Source organism: Dichomitus squalens, assembly GCF_000275845.1.
Source record: "Dichomitus squalens LYAD-421 SS1 unplaced genomic scaffold DICSQscaffold_63, whole genome shotgun sequence".
In the NCBI taxonomy this organism is placed as follows: domain Eukaryota; kingdom Fungi; phylum Basidiomycota; class Agaricomycetes; order Polyporales; family Polyporaceae; genus Dichomitus; species Dichomitus squalens.
In genome coordinates, this window is record NW_006766945.1 from 60668 (window position 1) to 84633 (window position 23966).

At 55.3% G+C, this 23966-nt stretch overlaps 9 protein-coding genes across 9 annotated transcripts; 2 read left to right on the plus strand and 7 right to left on the minus strand.

Annotated features, from left to right (window-relative positions):
• Nucleotides 1-47: 47 nt before the first annotated feature.
• Nucleotides 48-768, plus strand: DICSQDRAFT_174361 (subtilisin-like protein; the record flags this gene model as incomplete). Its single annotated transcript, XM_007370196.1, has 2 exons — nt 48-647; nt 712-768. Coding segments are annotated over 2 exons (657 nt in total), but the record flags the coding sequence as incomplete, so codon positions are not given.
• Nucleotides 769-1383: 615 nt separating this feature from the next.
• Nucleotides 1384-2816, minus strand: DICSQDRAFT_163615 (uncharacterized protein; the record flags this gene model as incomplete). Its single annotated transcript, XM_007370197.1, has 6 exons — nt 1384-1725; nt 1800-1934; nt 2002-2157; nt 2362-2387; nt 2581-2637; nt 2705-2816. The coding sequence occupies 6 exons, from the start codon at nt 2814-2816 to the stop codon at nt 1384-1386; spliced, it is 828 nt and encodes a 275-aa protein (XP_007370259.1).
• A 779-nt stretch (nt 2817-3595) lies between these two features.
• DICSQDRAFT_174362 (kinase-like protein) lies at nt 3596-6065 on the minus strand (the record flags this gene model as incomplete). Its single annotated transcript, XM_007370198.1, has 9 exons — nt 3596-4297; nt 4365-4431; nt 4495-4565; nt 4623-4745; nt 4802-5137; nt 5193-5282; nt 5334-5765; nt 5823-5918; nt 5973-6065. The coding sequence occupies 9 exons, from the start codon at nt 6063-6065 to the stop codon at nt 3596-3598; spliced, it is 2010 nt and encodes a 669-aa protein (XP_007370260.1).
• A 1408-nt stretch (nt 6066-7473) lies between these two features.
• On the plus strand, nt 7474-7939 carry DICSQDRAFT_174363 (uncharacterized protein; the record flags this gene model as incomplete). Its single annotated transcript, XM_007370199.1, has 2 exons — nt 7474-7697; nt 7762-7939. 2 exons carry the CDS (start codon nt 7474-7476, stop codon nt 7937-7939), a joined length of 402 nt encoding a protein of 133 aa, XP_007370261.1.
• A 235-nt stretch (nt 7940-8174) lies between these two features.
• DICSQDRAFT_183469 (uncharacterized protein) lies at nt 8175-9869 on the minus strand. Its single transcript, XM_007370200.1, has 8 exons — nt 9811-9869; nt 9385-9739; nt 9317-9329; nt 9215-9259; nt 9020-9159; nt 8689-8960; nt 8562-8623; nt 8175-8508 (listed from the first exon to the last, which is right to left on the minus strand). Exons 2-8 carry the CDS (start codon nt 9464-9466, stop codon nt 8316-8318), a joined length of 807 nt encoding a protein of 268 aa, XP_007370262.1. The 5' UTR covers nt 9467-9739; nt 9811-9869; the 3' UTR covers nt 8175-8315.
• Nucleotides 9870-11975: 2106 nt separating this feature from the next.
• Nucleotides 11976-14537, minus strand: DICSQDRAFT_129758 (uncharacterized protein; the record flags this gene model as incomplete). The annotated part of the gene is made up of 1 exon (XM_007370201.1): nt 11976-14537. The coding sequence occupies one exon, from the start codon at nt 14535-14537 to the stop codon at nt 11976-11978; it is 2562 nt and encodes an 853-aa protein (XP_007370263.1).
• A 198-nt stretch (nt 14538-14735) lies between these two features.
• DICSQDRAFT_92836 (HET-domain-containing protein) lies at nt 14736-15611 on the minus strand (the record flags this gene model as incomplete). The annotated part of the gene is made up of 3 exons (XM_007370202.1): nt 15570-15611; nt 15390-15517; nt 14736-15314 (listed from the first exon to the last, which is right to left on the minus strand). Coding segments are annotated over exons 2-3 (705 nt in total), but the record flags the coding sequence as incomplete, so codon positions are not given.
• A 1332-nt stretch (nt 15612-16943) lies between these two features.
• DICSQDRAFT_174366 (uncharacterized protein) lies at nt 16944-19128 on the minus strand (the record flags this gene model as incomplete). The annotated part of the gene is made up of 6 exons (XM_007370203.1): nt 16944-16986; nt 17039-17337; nt 17396-17791; nt 17856-17963; nt 18024-18481; nt 18543-19128. 6 exons carry the CDS (start codon nt 19126-19128, stop codon nt 16944-16946), a joined length of 1890 nt encoding a protein of 629 aa, XP_007370265.1.
• A 331-nt stretch (nt 19129-19459) lies between these two features.
• DICSQDRAFT_157609 (uncharacterized protein) lies at nt 19460-21485 on the minus strand. Its single transcript, XM_007370204.1, has 3 exons — nt 21305-21485; nt 20592-21233; nt 19460-20536 (listed from the first exon to the last, which is right to left on the minus strand). Exons 1-3 carry the CDS (start codon nt 21465-21467, stop codon nt 19632-19634), a joined length of 1710 nt encoding a protein of 569 aa, XP_007370266.1. The 5' UTR covers nt 21468-21485; the 3' UTR covers nt 19460-19631.
• Nucleotides 21486-23966: the final 2481 nt, after the last annotated feature.

Consider the following 23966-nt stretch of genomic DNA (forward strand, 5'->3'; position numbering starts at 1 on the left):
CGTGTAACAGTCCCGCCTATCGAGTGTAGCTAACAGTCTTCCACAGCAAACTATGCAAGGCCTACGCCCAGCTCGGCGCACGCGGCGTCTCCGTCCTCTTTGCCTCCGGCGACAGTGGCGTCGGCTGCCAAGACAGCAACACCACCCTCTTCCAGCCGACCTTCCCCTCCAACTGCCCCTACGTGACGTCCGTCGGCGGCACCGCCGGCTCTGGCCCAGAGACGGCCTGGGCGGGGTCCTCTGGCGGTTTCTCCAACTACTACGCCGCGCCGTCCTACCAGGCCTCCGCGGTCGACGGCTACCTCACCGCGCACACGACCTCGGCCAACTACAACGCGACGGTGGGCAAGTACAACCCCGTCGGGCGCGGGTTCCCGGACGTGTCGGCGAAGGCGGACGACTACCGCGTGCAGGAGACGTCGATCGCGAGCATCTACGGAACGAGCGCGTCGACGCCCGTGTTCGCGAGCATCATCGCGCTGATCAACGACAGGCTGTCGGTGAAGGGCAAGCCGCCGCTGGGATTCCTGAATCCGTGGCTGTACTCGACGGGCAAGAGCGCGTTCACGGACATCACTAAGGGCAATAACTCGATCGAGTGTAACGGGGAGACGGCTGGCTTTGAGGCCGTCGAGGGCTGGGATCCCGTACGTCTACTAGTTTTCTATGTTTTGTTCTACGAGGTGCTCATCGCGCATTCGTTTGTTTCAGGTTACCGGCCTCGGCACACCCGACTTCAACAAGCTCCTCAAGACGGTCGGGCTATAGAACGCTACGCAGTGGTTCATTGTCTGACATGTTAGTCGCTTCTCGTCTTTCAATCAGAGACGCCTATGGTGCACGTTTGATGATTTATCCGAATTGTGGCGACATTGCCTCTCTTAGCACGGGTATTCAACCGTGCAAATGTGAACCTGGCCTACGGACACCGACTAGTCAGACCCCTCTGCATTATTCTACGAGGCAGCGGTGCTCTTCAGATGGTGTCGAGCGTATCATGTCGATATAACCGTTTGTATCTGCGTGAAAACGGTGTGGCGTCGAGTTGTGACCGCACTTTGAGTGGCAGCGCAGATTCCAGTAAGTCCACAGAACTGTTAGACTAAGCTATGACGAGCACTGAAAGAAGATATATACCCTGGGGCATTGAGCTAGTAGCAGGCATCAAGCGTTGTCGGCAGTCGAGTATTGCGTGTAACGGAGGCTAAGCCGCTCGAGGCTTGGAGTGGACTGGCCCTTTGTGGTAGCGACCCAATAAGCTAAAGCCACCATCGTTGCCTGAGCCGATAATCATGCAGGACATTAGGGTCCCTTCAGCACATAACACGTATACCAGCATGCCTTTGAGGAGAGATCAGTAGACATGAAGTAGCTATCGTCCATTTATTCAGATTCATCTTCGACCAAAGACCACTCCAACTCCCATTCCTTGATGGCATCACCCAATGCTCCGATCCATTTCCCGCTCTCGGGGAACTCTTTGCCGGTACTCGCTCTAAAGCGTGCCAATTCGGTCTTCATGAGTTCGACTTGATTGTCGTTCCACTCCGCGTCGTATTGCACGTCGCCACCAAAAATATTGACGAACAGGCAATGCTGAAAATGGACGCGGAGGAATCCGCGGGTCATTTCGTCCTCAATAGGCACTCGTGGCGATTCTGGTAGTCCTCTGTTCCCCAGAGCGGGGCTAAAGGTGCGGATTTTCCCTCCGCGAAACTCTGGATCCTGTTGTAATTTTGCGGTATTTAGTCAATCAATGCAGCTACGTGACAGCCTGAGCTATACAGCATAAAACTCACATTGTCCAGATCGATGGCAAGTGTATTTTTCTGGAAATCCCTGTACATCTCGTCACACAGCGCTATCAGATTGTGCTCATTCCTGAAGCCTTGTTGCGTCCAATCCAACAGCTTCTCTGATTGAGGACCGACATGCTGACGTAGGTGGGTATTCAGCAATCTGTAGGGAAACAGTAACGGAAGTAAAAAGGAAGTGACATACCCCTCCCACCCAAATCGGCGGATAAATCCAGTTGATGTGCTCATTCTGTCCCCCGCCTTGTGCGTTTATGTCCTGATTCCCCGTCACGACGCACCGGGCCTGGTTGTGGGAAAGTTTGAGAGCATTGCGGATTATATCACCATCGGGGAGAGTTCCCTAGATGTGCTTCGTAAGGTCAGTTTGCAGGCAAGAAGCTAACCTACTTGCCTCCGATCCGACCAACGTCATGTCTTTGTCGGCAAATGAGGGTTCGCTTCTGAAGTACCAAAAACGGTCATACAAATCGGAGTGTTCAATTGTGCTTTGTAGATTGTTTCCAGACGCGTCTTTTGATACATGTCGTTAGTATGGAAGGCTCACACGGGATGCAGCTATGAAGTATACCCCTGAAGAAGATAACACAGTCGCCTTCCTTGACTTCATCGTCGTCAACAAGTTCGCGGCCGTTAGACGGAAGAATGGGTCGACACCTAATGGGTCCCTCCCGAATATTCACATTGTTGGGCTTCAAGTCGACACATTGAATGACAAGATTCAAGGCCGTCTCTTCACTCCTCAAGGGTGGTCGCGTTGACGAACTGATCCATCTCAACAGTGTCTTAGCAGTAACGGGACCAATTTCAGCATCGTTAAAACCTACACACAGGCAGGGTTTCATGAGAACGAACATAATTACTCCAATGCGTCTAACTTGTCGACTCACAGCCTATGCAGTGAGAGGGCAGCCATATGAAGACATTGGCATTACGTTGCACAGCTACTTGAGTTTTGCGCGTCAAGTCGATTCTGGCCTTGGTGGAAACGAGTGAGGTCATATCAAGCGTAGGTTGAGGATTGCGTGCAGTATGGCAGCTGAGAGGGCGAAGGCGGAGGGAGGATTTTAGATGAGCTAGTGATGGAAGATGCGACTGACCTGACCAGACTCTTTCTTTATACAGACTCATCAAGTAGGCGCGATTGATCGTAAGCCGGAGGAAGAGTTACCGTGCCGTGCCGGTCAGCATGGAAAATTCCTGCACGCATGTCTTGTAGCTGTAACTCATATTCTACATGTGTAGATTAAGCAATCTCTCAACATCGTACGTCAGGTTTATGTTGTAGGGGCCTTTCGCGACTTCTAGGCAGACATCCGAGGCCTCGTTTCCTCCTTGTCCTCTGATCGTCCGATCTCGATGCAAAACTAGTATCAGTGCCGATATCTCAGTGAAATTGAAGCACCAGGACGGCTTTCAGGGGCCTTGGGCGCTGCAGCCAGTGACTGAACGTGTTTCCCACATAAGTCACATTGCACGACCATGCGCATCAGTCGTTCCTCGCATAATGGTCCAAGTACACTGCGTCCTTAGATTGTGAATAATGCTGTAGAATTAGGGAGATCGAATTATAGCCGTTGACTAGGCATAATGCGGAGTACGACTGCATGGCAGCATAGGTACGACAACTGTATAGCGGGTCATCCGGTCACCAGGTCTGAATCCAGGACAACCGTCCAAGGACGCAGCGACTAGAATACCACGAAACCATGGTCACAAGAGAGCGAAGGCTGAGCATGATACGCAGGCTGTCAGAAAGAGGACTGTGAGAGAACGAGCGATTAATCTAGAAGATCCAGCGGCTTCAGACCCTTCTTGCGGCGCACCCCACGTAGTGCACACCACACTCGTGCAACCAACGCAGACGTTTTCGGCGAAGTAGACGGTGAGGTCGTGCCGAATTCGTCTCGGTCATTCGTACGCTCTTCAGTGAAAACCGGGCAGTCATCAGCAAAGGTGGGCGGGGGCGGAAGTGTCGCTGGCTCCAGTAGTGGGGAATTCGCAGTGAACGTACGACTCTGAGAGCTGAGCTTGATCGAATGGAAGTCCGGATCGCCAGATGCATGTGCCGATTGCTTCTCGTCCTGGATCTGGGCAATGCGACTCACGTGGCTACCCTCCGAGACAAGGGTCGCTGCTGAGCACGAACGCTGCCCAAGCGATGGGCGCGGAACAGCCAGCGACTGGCTCTGCCCGTGCCCGGACCCCCGGGTGAACTCTCCGTTCGCTACGATGGGCGTAAGGGGCGGCGTGAGCAACATGCGGGGAGTCTGTGGAAGCGGCGGCATTCGGGACGCGAAGACGGCGGAAAGATGGGCAGGAACACTAGCGCTTCTCTGTATCGGGTCCGCAGGGGGTGGGGCAGAAGCCGTGCTCACGCGGCGGGACTTGCGGGGGAACGTAGGGCAGAGCCACTGGTACCACCAGTGAGGGGTTTCACCCTCCGCGTATGGCGTCCCGAAAGATATCTTGGGGGTGTTCGACTGTAAGACAAGTCGCACCACGATCTCAGCCAAGACATTGAACGAACATGGTCAGAAGCGAACATACAGGTGGGAAGTTGTTGGAGGGTCGCAATGGAGAGGGTTGCTTTCTGCGCGCCAGCTCTTTCCATTTCCTACGCAAAGAAGATGTGTTAGAATTATACATGAAGGGAGGACGAAGCGACACAGCAACTCACACTGCGGTGAACCAGGGATGATTCTTGATCTGTTCCAAGGTCGGCCGACGCGACGGCTCCTTCTTCAGCATCTGCACAAAAGCCAAATTCAACGTTCGCTCCATGTCATAAAACTCAGAAGAACAAACCCAGGAGAGTAAGTCATGGGCCTCTCCACCAATTTCCGGCCTCACCACGACAGGTTGTGTCATCATCCTCTCGTACACCACCCGCTGGTCGCGAGCGCCGCCGCACTTGACACCGTAAGGAAGCTGACGCGAACGAGTGAGTCGGCAAGCTCCGTGTCTCCCATGCTTCCAATCCCCACCTTGCCGTGAATCATCTCAAAGAACACGACCCCGAGACTGAAGACGTCAGCAGAGTACGTGTACCAGTCGCCCCGAGAGACCTCCGGAGCCATGTACCCCGTCGTTCCGCAGTCGCGTCGAGATACGTCTGCCACATCGGACTTTCGAGGACGGGCGTGATGCGAGGCCCACTCCTCCCGCAGACTCCAAGGTTGCTGCTCGGCGCTCAGACCATACGCTTTGGATAAGCCGAAGTCGGAGAGCACGAGGTTGTCGTCACGAGTGATGAGGACGTTCGCTGGCTTGAGGTCGCGATGTATGATACGGCGGTTGTGCAGCTGTTCCAAAGCGAGTACCTAACCCGATGATTAGCGACGATATCATATGCGTACACCCGTGAGCAGCACATACGAGCTGTGCGCAGTACGGCAGCGCTTCCGAAGCTTCCAACCTGCCTTTCTTGTAGATCCTCCTCGCAAGGTCACCTTCAGGGTAAAAGTCCTGTCCCAGGATCAGCACAAGACTGAGCCCAAGGGATAAGGGTGACCGTACCGTGAGAAGATAGAGATTCTCGCTGTCCTCGAAGCTGCCCCGCAGGTGGGGAAACCAAGGGCTCCCAGAGACGCTCTTGAGAATTGTCTGCTCCTGGAACACGAACGCGTAATGAGTTGGCTTGAGAGCGCTCTTCTTGGTCGCCTTTAGCGCATAGAATCGCCCGTTCACGAGATGCTGAACCAACGACACCGTCCCCTGAGCGCCGCAGCCCAATATATGATATACTCGGAAATCACGGGTGGTAAGACCCGGAGAACGCGGGGAGCCAAGGATACGCGAAGCTGCAGTCAGCTTGAGATCTGAGACTGAGAGATCTTGTGGACGCAGCCTGGGCGTCCCCTCGGGCGTCCGGTGGACGAGAGTGGAAGTCCCGGATACTCCTAGCGGAACACTATGCTGTGCGCCTAAATGCTCGACCTGGCAAGCGACCTGCAGAGACGGTAGCGGAAGTGAGGACATGTGACGAGTCTCAACAACAGGACATACAATATCTCCACCCTTGAACACTAACTTGACATGAACGTCTACTCCGGCAGGAACGTGTTCACTGGCGTCGGCCACAACCTGGACAGCCTCCATATTCTGTTCATAACGAAGGTAAGAAAAGATCCGCTCGGCACAATGTATCCACCATACCACGGTTTCGGTGTATTCTGGTACGGCGGGAGTTGCAGGTATCTTGGTCGATGACTTGTTTCTCGTAGACTTCTTGAATTTCCTGAAAGTCATGACAGCAGTCTGGAGAGCAAAGCAAACAGCGTAGCAATAGACGGTAGTGAGAGAAAGCGAGGGTGCACGCGAAAGTGAACAGCGAAGCTGTAAAGAAGTGTAAGCCTCGGAGGCTGGGCATTAGCCGTTAGGTGTCGGTCGAGAACGAGATAGTCGACGATCACTCGCGTGGTGTGGGCTGGTACTCTCACCCATAGTGGAGGTGAATGATGACGCTGAACATGGGACGCATTCTGCAGCTCAGAGCACAGCTACCTGTCAGACACGCATCGGGACACAGTTGGAGGGTGGAAAGGTATCTTTTGCCCCATGATTGAGCGGGCCGCCATTTCGTGAACGAGTTGCACAAACCAATAAAGGAGCAAATCTGGAGGCTGAGGGTGTATCAGTCGAGTCAACAAGTTCTAACACTAGGGGGAGGGAAGGATGAGGGCGTAGCACAGCGAATTCGAGTGATGGACGGTGAAAGCGCGCGACTCCGAACTCAGATCAATGTCTGAGACGCCGAACCGTGCCGACGGCCTTTGCCGGTGGTCCGTCAAATCTCAGTCCAGCAGGCAAACTTCGACTGCGTGTTTTCTCCTCTGACCACCTCGCCAAGACCGCGGTACTTAGAGACTACAACGAGGTTTGCAAACCTGAGGGGTAACGGCCCTTGCAGGTGTCATACCTCCCTCTCCCCTTACACGTGACGGTACTATTTGATACCATCATCCCGGTGGCGCGTCGGTTAGGGTTCGGTTAGGGTTTGGGTTTGGGTTTGGGTTTGGGTTAGGCACGAGTAGCCTACAAAGACACTAGGGTGCGGGCAACAAATCCGAATTGTTAACACGTGGATTATTAACAAGTTAATAACCTGTTAATAAACAGTTAGAAAGTACGAGTCTGGATAGCCATGTCAAGAATTGTTCAAAACTAGGACCCATTTGAGCGTCCTTTTGACTCTAATAACAACAATAGACCGCATTCATTGCGTTTACTGTAGGCCAGAGTAGTGCTGCTGTGAAATGCAAGCTTGGTGCCTCTAATTTATGCAGGCCGCTGGCCAAAGCCTCCAGTGAGCTTGGTCTGATCAAGATCTCGAAGGGAGAGCGGGACTCGTCGCCACACAGCTCATTGATGTCATGCCTCGTCAAATATACAGTACTTGCAATGGCGAGGTGTCTCGGAGTTCTAGGGACCCTGTCGGTCGACTGAGATGTTTATTACTCGGGTCAACAACTTGTGAACTTGATTTAGCGCCCGGTTAATTAACCGTAAATAACACGTGTTAGCAAGAGGTCCAAGAGGGCGTCCGTTAATAACGGTTCGTTATAAACCATTTTCATCGTTGACCGCACCCTAAAAGACACGTCGGGCGAGGAAGCCTGTGCATTCAAATGTCATATATTGTTGTGTGCACGATAGCATGCTGTCGGAGCAGCGTCTGAAGACCGTCACTGGAATCCTGACGAGGTGTCGGAAGCGCATCGTCCTGAACGTAGACGAGTTGATTCTACGCTTGCCTGTCGATGCGTCCCTCCATCACCAGCCCGGCAAATCCATCGTTCCGGGAAAATTCGGGCGAAATTGTAGGGTATCGGCTTATCGCCAGGCCTGCGATACCTGCCATAGTCCGTCGAGCGTTCCCAGGTGAGTAACTCTGCATGGTTTCTCGTCGTTGGCATATCGCTCAAGACGACTGCACGCTACATAGGCTCCCGACGGATCTCGCGGCCGAAAAGGCAGACCATGCAACGGTTTACCTCTCGAGCAATACGCGTCCTCCTACCTCGCCTTCGCATTGGGAGAATATTGAGCAGATCTGGGAGGAGCATATTGGCGATATGGCGGAGACATTCGAAGACATTGATTGGACGCACATGAACATCTGAGACACGTGCACTAATATGCAGCACAGCCTGACAAGCACATGTTGGACGGTAGGGAGCTTGGCCTTATTGCTTCTATACCTGTAATCGATCTTGCTCCGAATGTGTTACTTACGCGTATTGAATGTGTTGTGGGAATTGGTGGTAGCACTGCGTACAAGATTGGAACCGTCCCACCACTGTCACTTGGGTGGTCTTGTCTCGCCAGCTCGGCCCCGGGACCATCAATGCAACTATAGCCAATTGAAGGGGAGGTGTTCGTAAGGACATGAAGGGCGCCATTAGTTCTACGAGACATCCGACACGACCCGTAGAGCAGAGATCCTCCCGGCGAGACATGCCGCTTACAACCCCATTGTGGATTGCAGTCTAGTTCTGTCTAGTACATGAGATTGCCTACAGCAGATGGGGAGCCGTCGTTGTTGAACAGGCACGAGCCAGTGCCGACGAAGGAGACCGCAGAAGAGTCGTATTGCTGCAGGAGCGCAGGAGAAGTGGCGACGAAGGGGAAGTAGAGGTTGACGAAGCTCTGGCTGTCGAGGTACGCGAACGCCTGCTTGAAGAAGTTGACCCTACAGCGCGGTCAGCATATGTAGGAACGTGACAGAGAACAGTTCAGACGCACTGGTCGCTCTGGCCGCCCGCCGGATTCTGGAGAGCGAACTCCGTGATCATGAGCTGCTTGTTCTACAACACCGAAAAGTGATGAGCGCGCGCCGCTTCAGATGCAATATCGAGCGTTCGAGACTGACAGGGAACTTCGAATGCGCTTGCTGGATGTAGCTCTGGAACTCCGAGAAGCTGTGGCCGTACCAGTGCAGGTTGATGTAGTCGTAGTAGCAATTTCCCGCACAGGCGTTGATCATCTGCTGCACCCAGTCGAGGCCCTGGCCAGCGCTCGTGCTGGACGTGACCGCAGGGAGCGCCTTCTTGATAGCGAGCGGGTTGACGTACTGCTGGTACCAGGACGCGGCCTGGCTGGGCGAGATGCCGTTGACGTCAGGCTCGTTCAGGGTGAACACGGCTATGGAAGGTCGTCAATTGTCGGATCCAGCGAGAAAAGAATAGAGACGTCAGGCTTACTGGCCCAGCCCTGCTGCTTCTGACGAGTGGCGAGCTGCGCGATGGGGCTGGAGTCGCAGTCCAAGCAGCGCTGCATGCCGATGAACGCAAGGCCTCCGGCGCCGTTCTTGGAAACGGGCGCGTAGGTCTCGTAGTCGTAGCTGAGCGGGGATCAACGTCTGAACGAAATCACATGATGCACACTGGTAGACGTACATTGCGACGACCTGGCCGTCGCCGTTGTTGAAGACACCGGGATCACTGGGAGGTTAGTGTTATCAGCGATGCTAACTACTGAAGAAAATGGCTGATTATTACAGAGTATTGTCATCTGTAATGGATGTTAATTCCCGCTCGTATGTACATGTCATAGCGCATGAACTTACAGTAAGTCCATGTGAGACCACGCTTGCCCGCTTGGGCTGCTGCGGCGAACAGAGCGAGGGTAACGAGGGTAGAGGGGCGCATTGTAGAAAGGCAAGCGAGTTGAGAGACCCGATGCTGATCGTCCTCTCATGTCTTCGTACTTATACTGCTCCTTCAGCTGAGCGGCCGACCGGTCACTGCTGATGTCGGTCGCCCAGTGGCAAGGCACCGGTGCCGCGTCGCCGAGGGGTGCGCAGGAATCGGGTCGAGAAATTGCCATATGCCTCCACAATTTGGCGGCGGTTACAGCGTCCAAGCGCGGACGCTGCGGACTAGGGTCATGGTTCCGACGCCTGTGGGGGCGGCGTATGCTTTCTGACAAGCCTTTCAGTTGATACCATCGACTTGGAAACTACCCCTGAGCTGAGGAAAAGAGACTTACATACCTTGTCTGGCCAGTCCGTCCATCTGGGGCTGCCTCACGGGATCCAGAGCTCCATACCGTCACTGCGGCACCTGTGATCAATGCGCCCGCCATCTGCAGGCGGCACCACGCGACGGTGTTGATCGGATGTAAGCATGGTGGCTTCGTTTGAGGCGCCGCGTGGGACGCTCGTGCCATATGCACTTCCAAATCGATAGGCAACCGGCCTGATTTGGTGGGGAATGCATATGCGTCATCTCTCTAGCGTTGTGTCGGTGCACTCTGGAGAGTTCTAGCTTGACAGTCGAGCGAGTACATCTGTCGGCGCCAGCATCACACGACGATGTGATGCACAAGCCTCGAATGGCTCGCTGCCGTTCCGACAGGTGGGTACCCAGGACAAAGTACGAGACTGTCCAGAGTCAGTTTGTGCTGTCGAAAGGTGGGACAATGCATCATACTGTTAATGAAGACAGCAACCGTATGTAGAGATGTTTTCTTCGAGCATCAAGCATGGATTTCTCGTTGTCAGGCACATTCATGTCGCTTCTGAAACGACAAGACCATTGCTGACGATAAGAAACACTCTGACAAGTGAGAGGCAAGTAGGATTCTAAACTTGAATTAGGTTGAAGTTGGCGTGCGTCTCATGGCCGAGTCCCCTCAACCTATGTTTGCTTCTACTGGACCGGGCGATGCTCGTTAGGCCGTAGAGCACCTTACCACCGCCGCATGTGAGCGGAAGTGGACATGCGCGGCAATTGCAGAAGCTGGAGAATCTACACTACCGACGAGTGCAGAAATAATCAATCTTCTAGCGGAACGCGACACCTTCGTGCGTCACGCCGCACCCCTCGCAGAGCGGTTGGTTGGGCGCCATATGGCCCAAAGCCGAAGTCGGATCTTTTCGTCGAGCAGTTCATCATGATCCTCCACGCGCTCTTTGGATGATCTGCAAAATATGACGCACGTTGAAACGATCGCATTTAGTACGTTATGTCCGCTAACGCTTATGACTGACACTGACCGGATCATCGCAGCCAGGGTATTCGTTCATGTCAGGTACTGCATTGGTACATACTGGTGCGTAACCCCATGTCTCAGGATCAGGAGGCGAGCGATGGGACATTCTAGAGTATATGTTCTGGAGTATGTGTCCCATGTATCAAGGTCAGACCTAGAGAAATATTGGAGCAAAGTTCGTCAGAAAATGCAATCATGAAGTACTCGCCTCCGCGGAGGCCTTTGGCGCCGAGGTCCCACTCGGAGCGATCGCGACCGAGTCCGACCGGAGGCCGGGCGCCGGGCGTCAACGCCGGGCTATCCTCCGGATCCCATACGCAACGCCTCATTTTGTCGGCCGCCGTTGGATATTACTCCTGTCCAGTCTCTCAGACACGATTGACGTCAAGAGTTTCCAATAATCTCTATATCATGAGCGATTTTTTTCTCCTGCTATCAATTTGTCGACGAGAGAATACCATTGCTGTTATGCACCTCGTCGATAGCCACCACATATCCGCACAAACACAGGATGTGCCTCCCAACTTCCTGAGCCGGCGAAACACCTGAACCCCCACGCTAGCAAATATTTGTCACCATCGCAGAAGGGTGCGTCGCGTCTGATCCTCCTGGTGCCGTCGCAGGTAGGGAGTCGGAGAATGGGAAAAAAGCAGGAGACGTACGGTCGCTCGGTCGTTGCGGTGGTGATGGGACACATCCCAAGCTGACGGGCCGGCAGCCGCAGGAGAAGAGGCCGAGTGAGGCTGAGGCGAAGGCCGCGAAGGCTGCCGCCCCAGTGTTCAAGGGGCTCCATGCTAGCATTGCGGAGTGTCAGGATATATCTACGTATCAGTATCTTTCTGAGATCGTGTATCTATTGACTGTATTGCTCACGAATGAACATCTAAATCCTTGTAGAGGCCGGCGGGGTGCGTTTCGTCCTCACACGGTCGGGTGCCCACAATGTGCAGCGACGCAGATGGAAGATGCAATGTGCGACGCTTGCGCCGCGAGAAATACTCCGCATTTGCCGCACTACTTATATACAGACTCTCAGGAATTGAAACTACGCGTGATTGTTCAGGTTCTGCCAAACGTAGCGCCATACTCAGCATTTTATGACGTTCAACGAGGCTCCTACATCCATATATCATGAGACAGAGAAAAATACGTCGTCGTACCTCACTACGGTGATGCATGATTTGTACCTTGAGACTCGGGGGGAACGTCGGCAAGGAACGCCTGCTGCTGCCTCGGTGTCTCAGGTAGAGGCGGGTAGGGCGCTGGTTGCGGGACATTCTGTTGGCTGTACTGCGGCTGACTAGCTGGCGGCGGTGGAGGCGCGTCGCGGTAGGGCGGCGGCTGCGCGGTGTTGACACCAGCATACTGGGGTTGCAGATAGGTGGCTTGCGAAGCGTACGGCTGTTGTTGATTGCTCTGTGATGGAGCATCGCGGAAGGAAGGCTGGGTATCGCTCGAAGGGGGACTCTCGTACGTCTGTGATGGCCCGCTGGGTGGTACAGTATACGATTGCTGTGGGTTGTTGGCTGCAGCGGAGTAGGCGGCGTTCTGGGAATGACCGGGAGGGATTGCAGGGTCGAAACCACTGATAGGCGGAGGGGCTGGTGGCAGGGGCGGCGGCACATCATACTGGTTAGGTACAGATGGTGTCGTGTTACGAGCTTCCTGTAGCGCTTGCATGTAACCCGTTGTGTCTCGCGGTGGGGCCTGAGGGACAGGGGCAGAAGTCATGTGATACTCGTGCTCGACGGTATTCGAATGTTGCTGTGCATGATCTTGGGTAAGGAGCATCATCGTGGGGCGTTGAGGCATTTGCAGGTTGAACTGCACAGACTGCTGCGCGAAGTCCACAGTGTCTGAACGTATTGGCTGCGGCGGATTGCTCCGAGGGGTCTGATCGATGAACTGGGACTGAGGTGGAGCAAGGGAACCAGTCTCAGCTGGTCGGTACGCTTGTGGTAGACTGCTGGCGTGAGATGCTCCTCCGGACCAGCCCTGTGCATGTTCCGTTCCTGGGATGACGCCCTGCACTGATACAGACGAATGTCCTGGTCCAGGTGGCTGCGATGAGCTATGACCGTATTGCAGCGGTTGCAAGTCCGTAGTAGGATGTGGCGGAAGTCCTTGAGGGTTGTACGAATGCATCGCGGGATTGTGTGTTGTGGGAACATACGGCGCGTTCCCTGGCGGATACGACGAGAGGTGGCCATCGACTGAGGTATGCTGGGGCAATCCTTGTGTGGTCGTAGAAGAGTACATTGAGGCAGAGTCAGAAATGGATCGCGCGACCAGTCCAGGACGGAGTACTGGATGCATACTGTCCTCAGAATAGGCTCTTTCGACGGTCTGTGGGATGTGAGATGTAGACGTATGCGGCGAGTGCGTTGGCGTAGAACTGATTGCTCCACGGGGATATGGTACCGACGAACCACCTGACGCGGCGGTCGAAGTTGTCTGCGGTAGGCCGTATTGACCGACCGGTGTCTGAGCCCCTCCTTGTCCATAGGGCCCCGACAAATGACTATGTTGAGAGGAGGCAGGCGGAACGGACAGAGGAGGGGCGTATGAACGCTGTGGTGCCTGCTCATAGTGCTGCTGGCGGACGTCATGGGAAGGGACAGCAGACCGCGTGGATGCGGGCGCGGCAGCGCTGGGAAGCTGCCCAGGCTGGAGTTCAGCATAGAAGGGAACAGGATGTCCGTTCGTCATGGTACTAGGGGGTGTAGAGACGAACGGTCGTTGGCCCGGCAAGTGTTCCGTATGAATCGGGGTGCCAATACGACTATCTGCGCCCGTGGATGCCACCTCGCCTTGAGAGGTACCATGAGACTGTGTCCATATCTCAACTCCTAGCTGATATATCGGCTTCGCAACCGATTGTTTCCGAGGGTCTATTGAGTCTCTACTGAACGTAAGCCTCATGACGATAGGGTCAGGATGTCCTTCGTGAGGGGTGAATGGTATCTCCTTCGACGCAAAGCCCCCGCGGAACGCCCAGGACGAGATATGGCCTGCGTAATCGGTCGGATGGCGTCTGTCAAACTCCTTCTCCAGGGGACAGGTTCCATGGCGGGACAGCACCATCACGCCAAGGGAAGATTTTTCGTTGCCGTGCTCACAGTTACAACGTCCGACTTGAATAGTGATGTATTCATCGCCGGGCCCCCCAGCGATGATGACCACTTGGGCACGCACACTGCGATCAAGGTGAAGACTCGGAGGGGAGATACTTTCGTTGTCCTTCGGCATAGTGATACGGTACCCGTGTGCCTCCAGGATCTTCCGAGACCAGCCAGACAGGCGGACTTCGAAGGAATCTCGAGAATCACGAAGCACCGCATGGAACGGGGCATCGCGCAGTAATTCGTATGCGTTGTATGAGGGGCGGTGTGGGATGTAGACCTTCTCGGGACGAAGGAGGTGCCGTATCCTAGCGACTTCCTCCATGGGAAGGAATACGGCTCGGGAGTAGTCCAGTTTCGCACTAACGTAGTCGTTGACAGAACCCACAGGGGTCCCAACATAGAATTCCTTGCTGACGTTCCGCGTGGATGGACGTAGTAGAAGAGCCAGTACGTTACCCCTGCGGTCCTGACAAGCCAACAGTGCGAGGTGTGTGGGGAGGATGGTCGGAGGACCTTGGGGAGAGACCGCGATGAGAGGAAAGTGCTCGTGGATGCCGTAGGCGGTCGTCGTGAAAACGCGGTAGCCCTCGTCAGGAGACATGCCTACTCTCTCTGCGAACACTTCTCGCGAGAGAGAATTCAGCTCGGAGGACTGTTCGAAGTCTTTGGGGGACGATGCCAGGAGGTATTGCTTCTCCGGCGACGTAATGGAAATGGAACTATCCGACGGATCTGAAGGACCATCAGGACGGTCTTCGATACGCGTGAACGAGAACCGATGGCTCGTGAGGAACGATCCCCAAGCGAAGATGGTCTGGTCAGGGATATGTTTCAGAATCTCCTCCTGCAGGCGAATGAATGAATAGCGGCCCTCTCCATAGGAGACGGTGATGTTGACCCCGAAGATGCCCATCAGCGAGTAGGCCCTATCCTCCTCCCTCGTGGTCTTCCTTGCGGCGGCCCAGGACATGCGACGCGCAACGGAGACTTTGTCTAGCGGACGCTCGAAAGTGAGGACCGCACGGTCGATGCGAGTGACCTCAGAAACGATGGAAGCCAGGGTGTGTTTCGAACCGATGACGTCCCAGCTGTTGGAAAGGAAGAGGACGACACTAGGGGCGAGGAGCTCCTGCAACGTCCACCCACGAGTAAACCATTTGCTGCTACGAAATTGCTCCCAGTGCTCCAAATCATGATCTCCGGCGGATTTGTCGACATCCTGCAAGAACGCGTAGCAAACGCCAGCGTAACGGTACCAGCTGTGCATCGAGCTGATGGATTCAGAGAGCTCGGTGGAGCTACTCTTGTCGATACAACAGGAGTCTGCCCAGCCTAGCTCAAATCCGTCGTTCAACGCGGTCTCGCAGAAGCGCCGTATCTTCGGCGACAGCTTCTTTATGATGGCATGTTCATCCGGGTCGGCTTTTGAACACTGTTCGTGGATGTGGCGGACATCGTCGTACGTTTGCTCGAACCCCCCCTGGGTAGTCGACCAGACATGCGACAGGATAGCGTACCGAACAGTGCGAGGGTCGTCGACCCAGAAGAACTCTCCGGTCCTTGTGTCGAGTAATCGCATGTCTAAATTGTAATCAATTTAGTGCTGCGAGGCGGAAATGCTGACCAAACCTACCTGCTTCTTGCGGTTGGATGGTTTCGTGGTCACCAAACGTCTGTTGTTATGGTGCAAGTCTAGTACGGGCCTTCGGGTCAGAAGGTAGGACGACGGATGGCCACAGGAGACATACCAACAAAGAGGAGGGAAAAGGGCCCGTAGGCTCAGGCACTAAGGAGACGAAGACCACTTAAAGTATCTGCCACGAGCGGGCTGCGCAGGTCAGCGCGGCGTGACTCTTCCATGCATCGTGTCGGCGCTGTACCACATGAGCGTATCGTTGGTGATCACGGAGTCCTGTTCCTATATTGGTCAAGCCTGTGTCAATGTCGATGAACTGCATGGAGTAACGGCCCGTGGACCGACTGGTACTCACATCGGATTCTGTTCCGCCGCAGTATCTCTATACCACTCAGTAGTATTGAGCACGAGAGGAACAAGTCAATGGGAGCTGTGAGATGCAGGTCATGTCGTGACTAGGCCAATGGTCTACAATCTCAGCATATATGGGTACGATTCCAAGGTGTAGGATCGCGCTGGCAAGGAACTTGGATGCCCGCTTTCTCAGAACAGGCCCATGCGAACATCATGATTTGAGTTTAATCGTACGCGCTGACACAGTATGACAATCTGTCAATGGCGATACGAGAATGGACTCATCCACAATGTTCCCAGGCTGCAGGGATACTAGGTCTGGACTCGCTTCTTAGAATATGCCCCTGCACGGAAGTCACCGGTCTCGGGATGGCAAGTCACAACCATTTCACTTATACGCATACGATGGCATGGTGCAGTACCAATAACGTACTGCATTGAATCAACGCAAAGCAGATGACACGGCCATGACGGTATCGTGTGCCTGACCTGTCATCTGTGGTACTATCGTTCTCCAGAGAGATGACACAAGGAGAGAGTGGCTTGTGCATCTGAGGACACTGACAAAATCGAGACAATGGGCGGAATGCGCGTGTACAATCTCGTCAATAAGGGGGACCGGCATTCTCACCTGTGGCCTACAAGCTTCTGTAGTCCCGAGCGGGTTCTCACCGTCCATGTCTATTTTCCCTACCTCTTAGGTACGTACTTCTGTCACATGCTGACGACTATATCTATGCTATACCAATCTCCGTCAATGGGCGCGATTTCCCACTTATACCAATATCAAATTAGGACTTACAGACGGCGGTCTCATGAAAATCAAGGGTGAGAGCTACGGCTGCCCTCGAGAGCCGGAATGAACTCGGAGCGTAATTCAGTAGACAAGAAGCACTATGATTTCAAGACGGCGGAGGATGTGGAGGCTTCGGGAAAGGCACACCGCCCAGCGATACGGTTGAAATTCCTCTCCACGTGGTCAAGTCTCGAAGAGGTATCACAAGCGCCCACTGCGGATTAAGTACCAGCGAAAACGCTCTGCGGCTTCTGGCTCATAGAACTATGTGGATCTCTGTGAGTCCCCGTTCTGTGCAGTCTCCTCAAGTAACTACATGGCTGGTACGATGACTGTCAGACCCTCTGACTTGTTTCCCTCGTACAGAGCCCAACCAGGGACATTTTTCTTGCCTAGTAACTCTTCATGCTGCGTTAGGTTTACGGAACTCGTCGAGTTTCTTGTGATCCCCACTTGAATCTTGCAGCCGTCTAGCGGGAGAGAGAGCTCGATGCCGGAAAGGCCTGAGGGGGCTGAAGTGCTATTTGAGGAAGTGCTGTTTGAGGATGCGCCACAAGACAGGGTCACATTCGCGGGAGCCGGTAGGAGCGCATATGCCCACAGTTGTCCTTGGATCTAGCAGGTGTCAGCCTATCAGAAACACTATTGTCTTTGCGAGACGTAGAAGACGCACCCATTCGCTATCGCAGCAGGCTTGTGAACAGTTGTCACTCTTCGGGGAAAGGCTCGTCCAGGGAAAAATCATGTCTTGTGTCACGGATGGGTAGGAGCCGGTCTTGAAGCCGATGATGTAGTAGGCCATCAAAGGTGCGATCCGTGCTAGGATGCCTTGCCCAGTATCTCCCCGCCTCGTCAACGAGCGCCGGCGACTTGAGTGCTCTGTGGTGTTCGGGCTGAGTGGGTGCGTCGTTGACAGGTTAAAAGGTCCGATATATGAATCGCCGAGTGGCTCATTCCATGTTACGACTTGTACCAGTGGAACGCTGGCGCGATTCTCGATGAGCGTGTTCCAACGGTCCCCGAAGAACCAGCCTGCTCTACACCAAGTGGCATTGTTGCTTCCATCGTTCTGCTGGAATCCTTGTCAACACCCTGATATATCTTCGAGCGGGACAGAGAGGTGTGGGACTTACCGTAAATGACCATAGGGAGACTGCGGCCATGTACGTCCTATTTCCTAGATGGGAGATATACGACTGATCGCCATCGAAGCTCGTCGCATTAGACCATGCGGAATCCCACTGATAATCGCATCAGCCTCTGCGACAGTACAAGGTGTATGACAACCTCGAGGCACTCACATTGAACGCTCCGTCGACGACAGTCGTGTTCGACAAAGCATCCGCTGCGCCCCGGAATGCGGGGACGAACCATACGTCGGGAATAATCGTCGAGCCGTTTCCTGACCTGAATGCGAACTTCCACCCGTCGTCCACAGAGCCTTGTCCAAACGTACAGTCCTCCCCGACGAACGTCGACACGAGCATACTGTCGTTGTATCTGTAGTAGTTCGTAGCGTTGGCATACGTCTCGATGTATTCCTGAAGGACAAGGGCGTCCTGTGCGCTCGAGCACGGGAGGGAGGTCATGTTGAACGAGAGGAAAAGCTTGAAGGCCGACTCAGAAGTGCTGTTCGTCAGATTGGAGTTGAAGCTGGAGACGGCCTCGAACGCGTTTGCGACTTGCTGGGACTCGCCAGTCCCGTTGCCTACGCTGAGTGCGAACGCATCGAATCCGGCCGAGGCCGCCAGCTGAATGTCTGCACGTAGTAAGAGGCCTGTCAGATGTACATACGCCTGAGGAACCGGCATACGACAAACCTTCGGTCCAGCAGTCTACCGTGTACGTCTCCGCATTCCGGACTACGAAGTTCGCGAACACGGCGCGGTCCTGGACGCTGGTTCCATTAGTGGACGAGGTACCATTGGGAATGATTCCGCTCGCCGCTCGACTGCATTGAGTTTGCGCAGGGACTTGGGAGGAGACCGTCGAGCTCAAACTTTCGGTCGTCGAGGCGGGGCGTTCAGTCGTCAAGGTAAGGTTCCCGCTTGTCGAGATGAGATTCCCGCTCGTCGAGGTAAAGCTCTCTGTAGTACCATCTGCAAGCACAGAGGTCGTAGTAATCGCCGATGAGCCAGACACAGAACTCGCCGACTCCGCCGACGTCTCCGTCGCGCTCCTCGAGACGGGCGTCGTGGAGCCCCCAGGCCCGATACCGAAGACGCTGTACAGCTCGTGGAGCCACTGATCGGCCACCGAGTCGTTGGCGCTCTGGGTCTGTGCCAGAGCGACCGGGAAGGGCCTGCGTGCGCCGAGAAGCGAGACGAGGATGGACGCGCCGAGGAGGGTGGTGAGGCTAGGCCTGCCGGCCTGATAGGGACCGCGGTAGGAGGCCGATACGAGCATGCTGCACGATCGCTTGGGAAACGAGGAGGACGTGACCAGCACGGATTATCTGGGGGGGGGGTGCCTCTAGGAAAGAAGATGAAGTGAGGGAGGATGTCTTTGTGAGGCAGGGGCGATGCCAGGCCCATAGCGAGGCTGACGGGTCTCGTACGGGTTGGGATTGAGACTTGCGAGCAGGTCAGTGCTATAGGCACTGTCATGGTGCATACGTAGCACTGGTCTGACCTGTAACGCATTCTTGTCAATGACAATAGATCGAATCAACCAAGAACGGGTGCACTCACCGAGGCTACGTCGCACTGTCCAAACGCTGCATATGCAGACGTGCGAGGGTGCATCGAAAACGTAATGAATAAACTACAGCGTAATGTACACTGTGATGTGAAGCATAATGCGACATTGTGAAGCAAACCTGCGAGCAACATACCAGCACAACATAACACATGCAAGAATCAAGCCATTCCAGATAGATCCCACCAAACGGCTCCCCACCCGCCCCCGCACTACTCAAACATCGCCAGATCGTCAAACCCCGGCATCCCGCCCCTCCTCTGCGGCGCATGCACATGCGAATGCGCCTCCCCCGCCCCCGCCCCAGCACCCGCATCCCCGGGCACATGCCCGTTCCCATGCGCGATTCCCTCCTTCGCATGGCCCGTCAGGCGCGTATACACCTCCGCCCATGCGCACACCATGCCCGCGACGCCCCCGTACAGGCTGTACGCGTGCTCAGGGATCTCCATCTTGCCCTCCTGCATGAGCACGCGCCAGCCCGTCGCGAGGTCCGCGAGGTGCAGCGCGCTCCGGAACCAGTGCGCGTGCTGCTCGTCGAGGTCCGCGGGGAGCGGCGGGGAGCGCGTCATGGACCGCGCGAGGCCCGAGAAGCCGTGCGAGTGCGGGGAGGCGCCGTTGGCGTGTCTGGAGGAGGGGGCGTTGGGACTGGAGAAGGAGTCGAGCGCGTCGGAGACGGCGAGGAGCGCGTAGACGCTCCCGCCGACGCCGTGGCAGAGCCCAACGCCTTTGCGGAGCAGGCCGCGCGTGTAGACGAGCTCGCCGGCGCGGGTTACGGCTGCCACGATTGATTCGCGGAGGGAGGGGGGAAGAGGACAAGCGGAGGGAGAGAGGGACGCACGGCGGAGGAGGACGGAGAAGAACATGAGGAAGCCGGACGCGCCGTGACACCATTGGACGAGCGAGTCGTCGTGCTCTTCGTCGATGGCGACGTGCTTGGATTCTGCATGTGTCGCAGAACCGCCGGGGATGACCGGCATGTGGCGGCCGGCCTTCGTGGGCCAGTTGCCTAGGGGGTCTTGAACAGCGAGGAGCCATTGGACCGTTGCAAGGATTTTATCCCAATGGGGCTTGATAATATCCGAGGGCGCGTAGAGGATGGGGTGCAGGATACCAACTGCGACGAGGGCACTATGAGGAAGGATATCGACCGTTAGGAAGACAAGACTCACCGACGCCGTGCGCTGCACCGAGATATCGCGCCTCATGCCACTTCCAAATGAGCGGCGGAGCATTCGCCTTCTCGCTCTCTTCCAATTCCTCCGCATACCGCTGCGCCCCGAATTCGCCACGCTTGATGATATCATCCACCAGCTCCTTCAGATTCTCGTGTGAGCAGAGCTTCTCCACGTCGCGCACGATCTTATCCTTCGTCTTTCTCGTCTGCTCCAAGTAGCTCAGCGTCACCGCCAGCTCGCTCTTCAGAACCAGGAGTGCATAAAGCAGCCCCGCGCGCCCGTACAGGACCTCGCAGCCGTCATCGTCCAGCGCTTCTGAGACCGCGACCTCCTGCGCGCTGTGCAGGAGATCGATCGCACCGCGCCATGTCTCCGAGAGCTCCACTTCGTCCAGCAGTTCTCCGTCGAGCTTTCCGCGCCGCGCGTGCTTGTTCGCGGTCGATTCCGGGGACTGGCGGAGGCGCAGCTGGCGGACGAGGACGAGGGTGGCGGGGCCGACGGAGGTCTCGAGGTAGGCGACATGCGAGCCGTCGCGGGGCTCGTGGAAGGGATCTGCGATGAGGGACGAGGTGGCCGTGTTGGGGAAGTTTTTGGAGGGGAGGATGCCAAAGGTGCGCATGTCCATGATGATCTCGCCTGTGGGCGTGCAAAGGCAAAGTGGGCCGTCGGCGGATGCGAGAGATGGGTGAGAGGGATTGGATACGCACCTGCGGAGCCATGGTATACCTTCGGGCTGGTGGAGGGGTGTCTGTGTACGCGGAGGACGTTTTCGGCCAAGGCTTCGTGAATGCGATGCTTGACGGGCTTGATGTCGGTCGGCGGGGTGTTGCTGTGCGGGATATATCGCCGCGGTAGAGTCGCTGAGGACATGGTTGCTGCGAATCGCGATGCACAGGGAGAAGGAGGGGGAGGAGGGATGGAGAGAGATTACAAAAGGCATATATAGGATGTGCGAGTGCACACTGGGCGCACCGAGTGCATCGGACATGCCATCCAGACTGACGTCAGTCTATCATCGCACGCTTACTCTTTCACCCTCTCCTCTTTCCTCCATTCGCTGAGCTTTTGCCTGCGCATGCGCAACACCGGAAGCGGGGTAGTGTCATCTACTAGTCCAAGGTCTCCTATTGTGAATGCTCGCAGTGAGCATGTTCTGGCAGAGGTCCGAGGATGGCCGCCGACGGTCCCGGGGAGAGGACGGAGAGCAGCGGTTGGCCGGAGCCGACGGAACATGTGCGTCATTTGGTAGGTCGTAGTGTGTGGGCGTTTGGAGATTGTTCGGGCTGTTTGGGTTCCAGAGGCAAGGCGGAGGCAAGGCGGAGGCACCAATAGGCCTGATGCGGCGACTAAGCAACGCTGGCCAGGATGCTTGATAGATACACACGACGAGCGACACGATCCTCGACGAGGGTATCGGAGCCGCCCAGCGCTCCGACCCACGAGCTCATAAGCGCCGGATCTTCCCGCGCACACCCGCGACGTTCCTCCTTGCTCTTACAATTCAATGTGACCTTCACCAACGTTTCTTAATCTCTCCAAAAGAATGAAATCAAAGACGTGATTTGAATTGGGCCGCCCAAGAAGTCGACAAATTGAGAGGTCTGTGTGCAATCTCTGACTCGAGATTGCACTGATGATGGACGTGCCATTCGCGTGCATGCAGGAGTGAAACTCACACACACAAGGATAACCTGCAAAAGAACTATCGGACCACGTCCATAACGCAAGAACAGCGATTCTGACGTAGCGTGCCTGACCGCATCCATTCGCGGTCGCGGTCGCGAGGATTTCGCGTATTGGGATCGCGTTGGCTCTCAACGAACCGACCCATATGTGTGCTGTTTCGTTCACTACTTGACACTGGACAAGCGACTTGAGACGGGGCCTGGATCTTCACCGCCGCAGACATCCGACTCCTGAATGGAAGTGAGTTTGTCCGGGCAGAGTCTCCTCACTTCCATTGATCGCTCAGGTGGCGTCCTGCATGTTGTAGATCATCGACCTGTAAGACGTTCTCCAAGCGCAGGTCACATGTCCGCACATTAGATTTGTCGTCAGCGGTCATCAGCGTGCCTGCCCGGAAGCTATATACACCGAAGACCACCACGATGAGCAGGCAAGAGCCGCGATGTCCTCCTCGCTGCAAGGTACTTTGGTGTGTCTCAAGCGTGCTCCTCGTCCCCGGTACACTTGCATTGTAAGCCCTCGTCAATGACCAACGAGGTCCAAGTACAATTTCTTAGATGACAAGCCTTTTTGGGGAGCGAGGACGCGAGAAGAAAGGGACGGGATCTCATACACGCACCCTTCCAAGTTTCTGGCGATGTGCGCGCGATGGCCGCATACATACAGGGAACTCGAGAAGGCCATGCCGTGCCACCGTTCCCCCGTCCGAGGATCCCCAGGGTGTTCTGATAGGAAAGGTATTAGCATGTATGTGTGCACAGCCCGAGACATGGAAGCTTATTGCCCGTAGATACCAACGCCTCCGGGGATAGAACGGAGCGCGGATGCTGTCGGGCGAGCACCCGGTTTGGTTTCCTGATTCATGTCCACAGGTCCGGAGGAGCACGTCCTGCGATGTCCCCAGAACGTACTTATTCCGCATCTTTCCACGAGCACTCTACCGTAAGAGCGCACGGGCTGTTTGATGTACCCGTCCGAATTTGCCTCAGTGACATCACTGCAACCCCAGGAGTTTGAATATTGTTGGCCGGCCGGAAGATTGACTTTATCTCGGGAGCGTTTAGTGGTTTCGTCTCAGCGGCGCAGATATTTATAGTGACTAATATGCACCCCAATATTGATGTCAGCACAGATCGTCTTGTAAGTATTTCGTGCCTAAGCCGGCGAACAGCTCGACGAAGCCGTAGAAATGTTTACATTGCCAAACGTTCTTGTTACAGTATGCTGCTTGTATTGTGCTCGAAGCCTGCACCGCTGACCACGGGGCCAATAAACCAAGTGGCATAACGTCCCTGCCTCAGTGGAGACGATGGACAGATCGAACGCTGGCCTGACCACAATTCCGAGCATCCAAATGGCCGGGTGCAAGCAAGGGAGAAAATCGAAACTGCGAAGTGTTCGCTCCGCATGCAGATGTTGCGGTACAGCATTATGAACTCAAAACCGACTTTGAGCTCGCAAATAGGCAAACCAGAGGCTTGAAGCTTGAAGAGCCTCGACAGTTTGTGGATCCTTAGTGGGTTAAAATCTGAGGGAAGACCATGCTCCCGCGATAGGGAGCATTCAGACAGTGGCAGCAAGCACATCATTGGCAGGCAGGTGTCCAGCGGTGGCATGCGCAATGGGCGTCGGGCGAGCCGTACTGGAATTTGTAGAACTTATGTGCGAGTCGAGCGCCTGCGT

What these genes read in the sequence shown, in the direction of transcription:
- DICSQDRAFT_183469 (XM_007370200.1), bottom strand. Translation starts at nt 9,466, where the DNA reads ATGCGCCCCTCTACCCTCGTTACCCTCGCTCTGTTCGCCGCAGCAGCC. An exon ending in GACGGCCAGGTCGTCGCAAT is followed by an intron (nt 9,160 to 9,214) that starts GTACGTCTACCA and finishes ATCCCCGCTCAG; the next exon opens with CTACGACTACGAGACCTACG. An exon ending in AAGCGCATTCGAAGTTCCCT is followed by an intron (nt 8,624 to 8,688) that starts GTCAGTCTCGAA and finishes TCGGTGTTGTAG; the next exon opens with AACAAGCAGCTCATGATCAC.
- DICSQDRAFT_157609 (XM_007370204.1), bottom strand. Translation starts at nt 21,467, where the DNA reads ATGTCCTCAGCGACTCTACCGCGGCGATATATCCCGCACAGCAACACC. An exon ending in GGTATACCATGGCTCCGCAG is followed by an intron (nt 21,234 to 21,304) that starts GTGCGTATCCAA and finishes GCACGCCCACAG; the next exon opens with GCGAGATCATCATGGACATG. An exon ending in CGGTGCAGCGCACGGCGTCG is followed by an intron (nt 20,537 to 20,591) that starts GTGAGTCTTGTC and finishes CCCTCGTCGCAG; the next exon opens with TTGGTATCCTGCACCCCATC.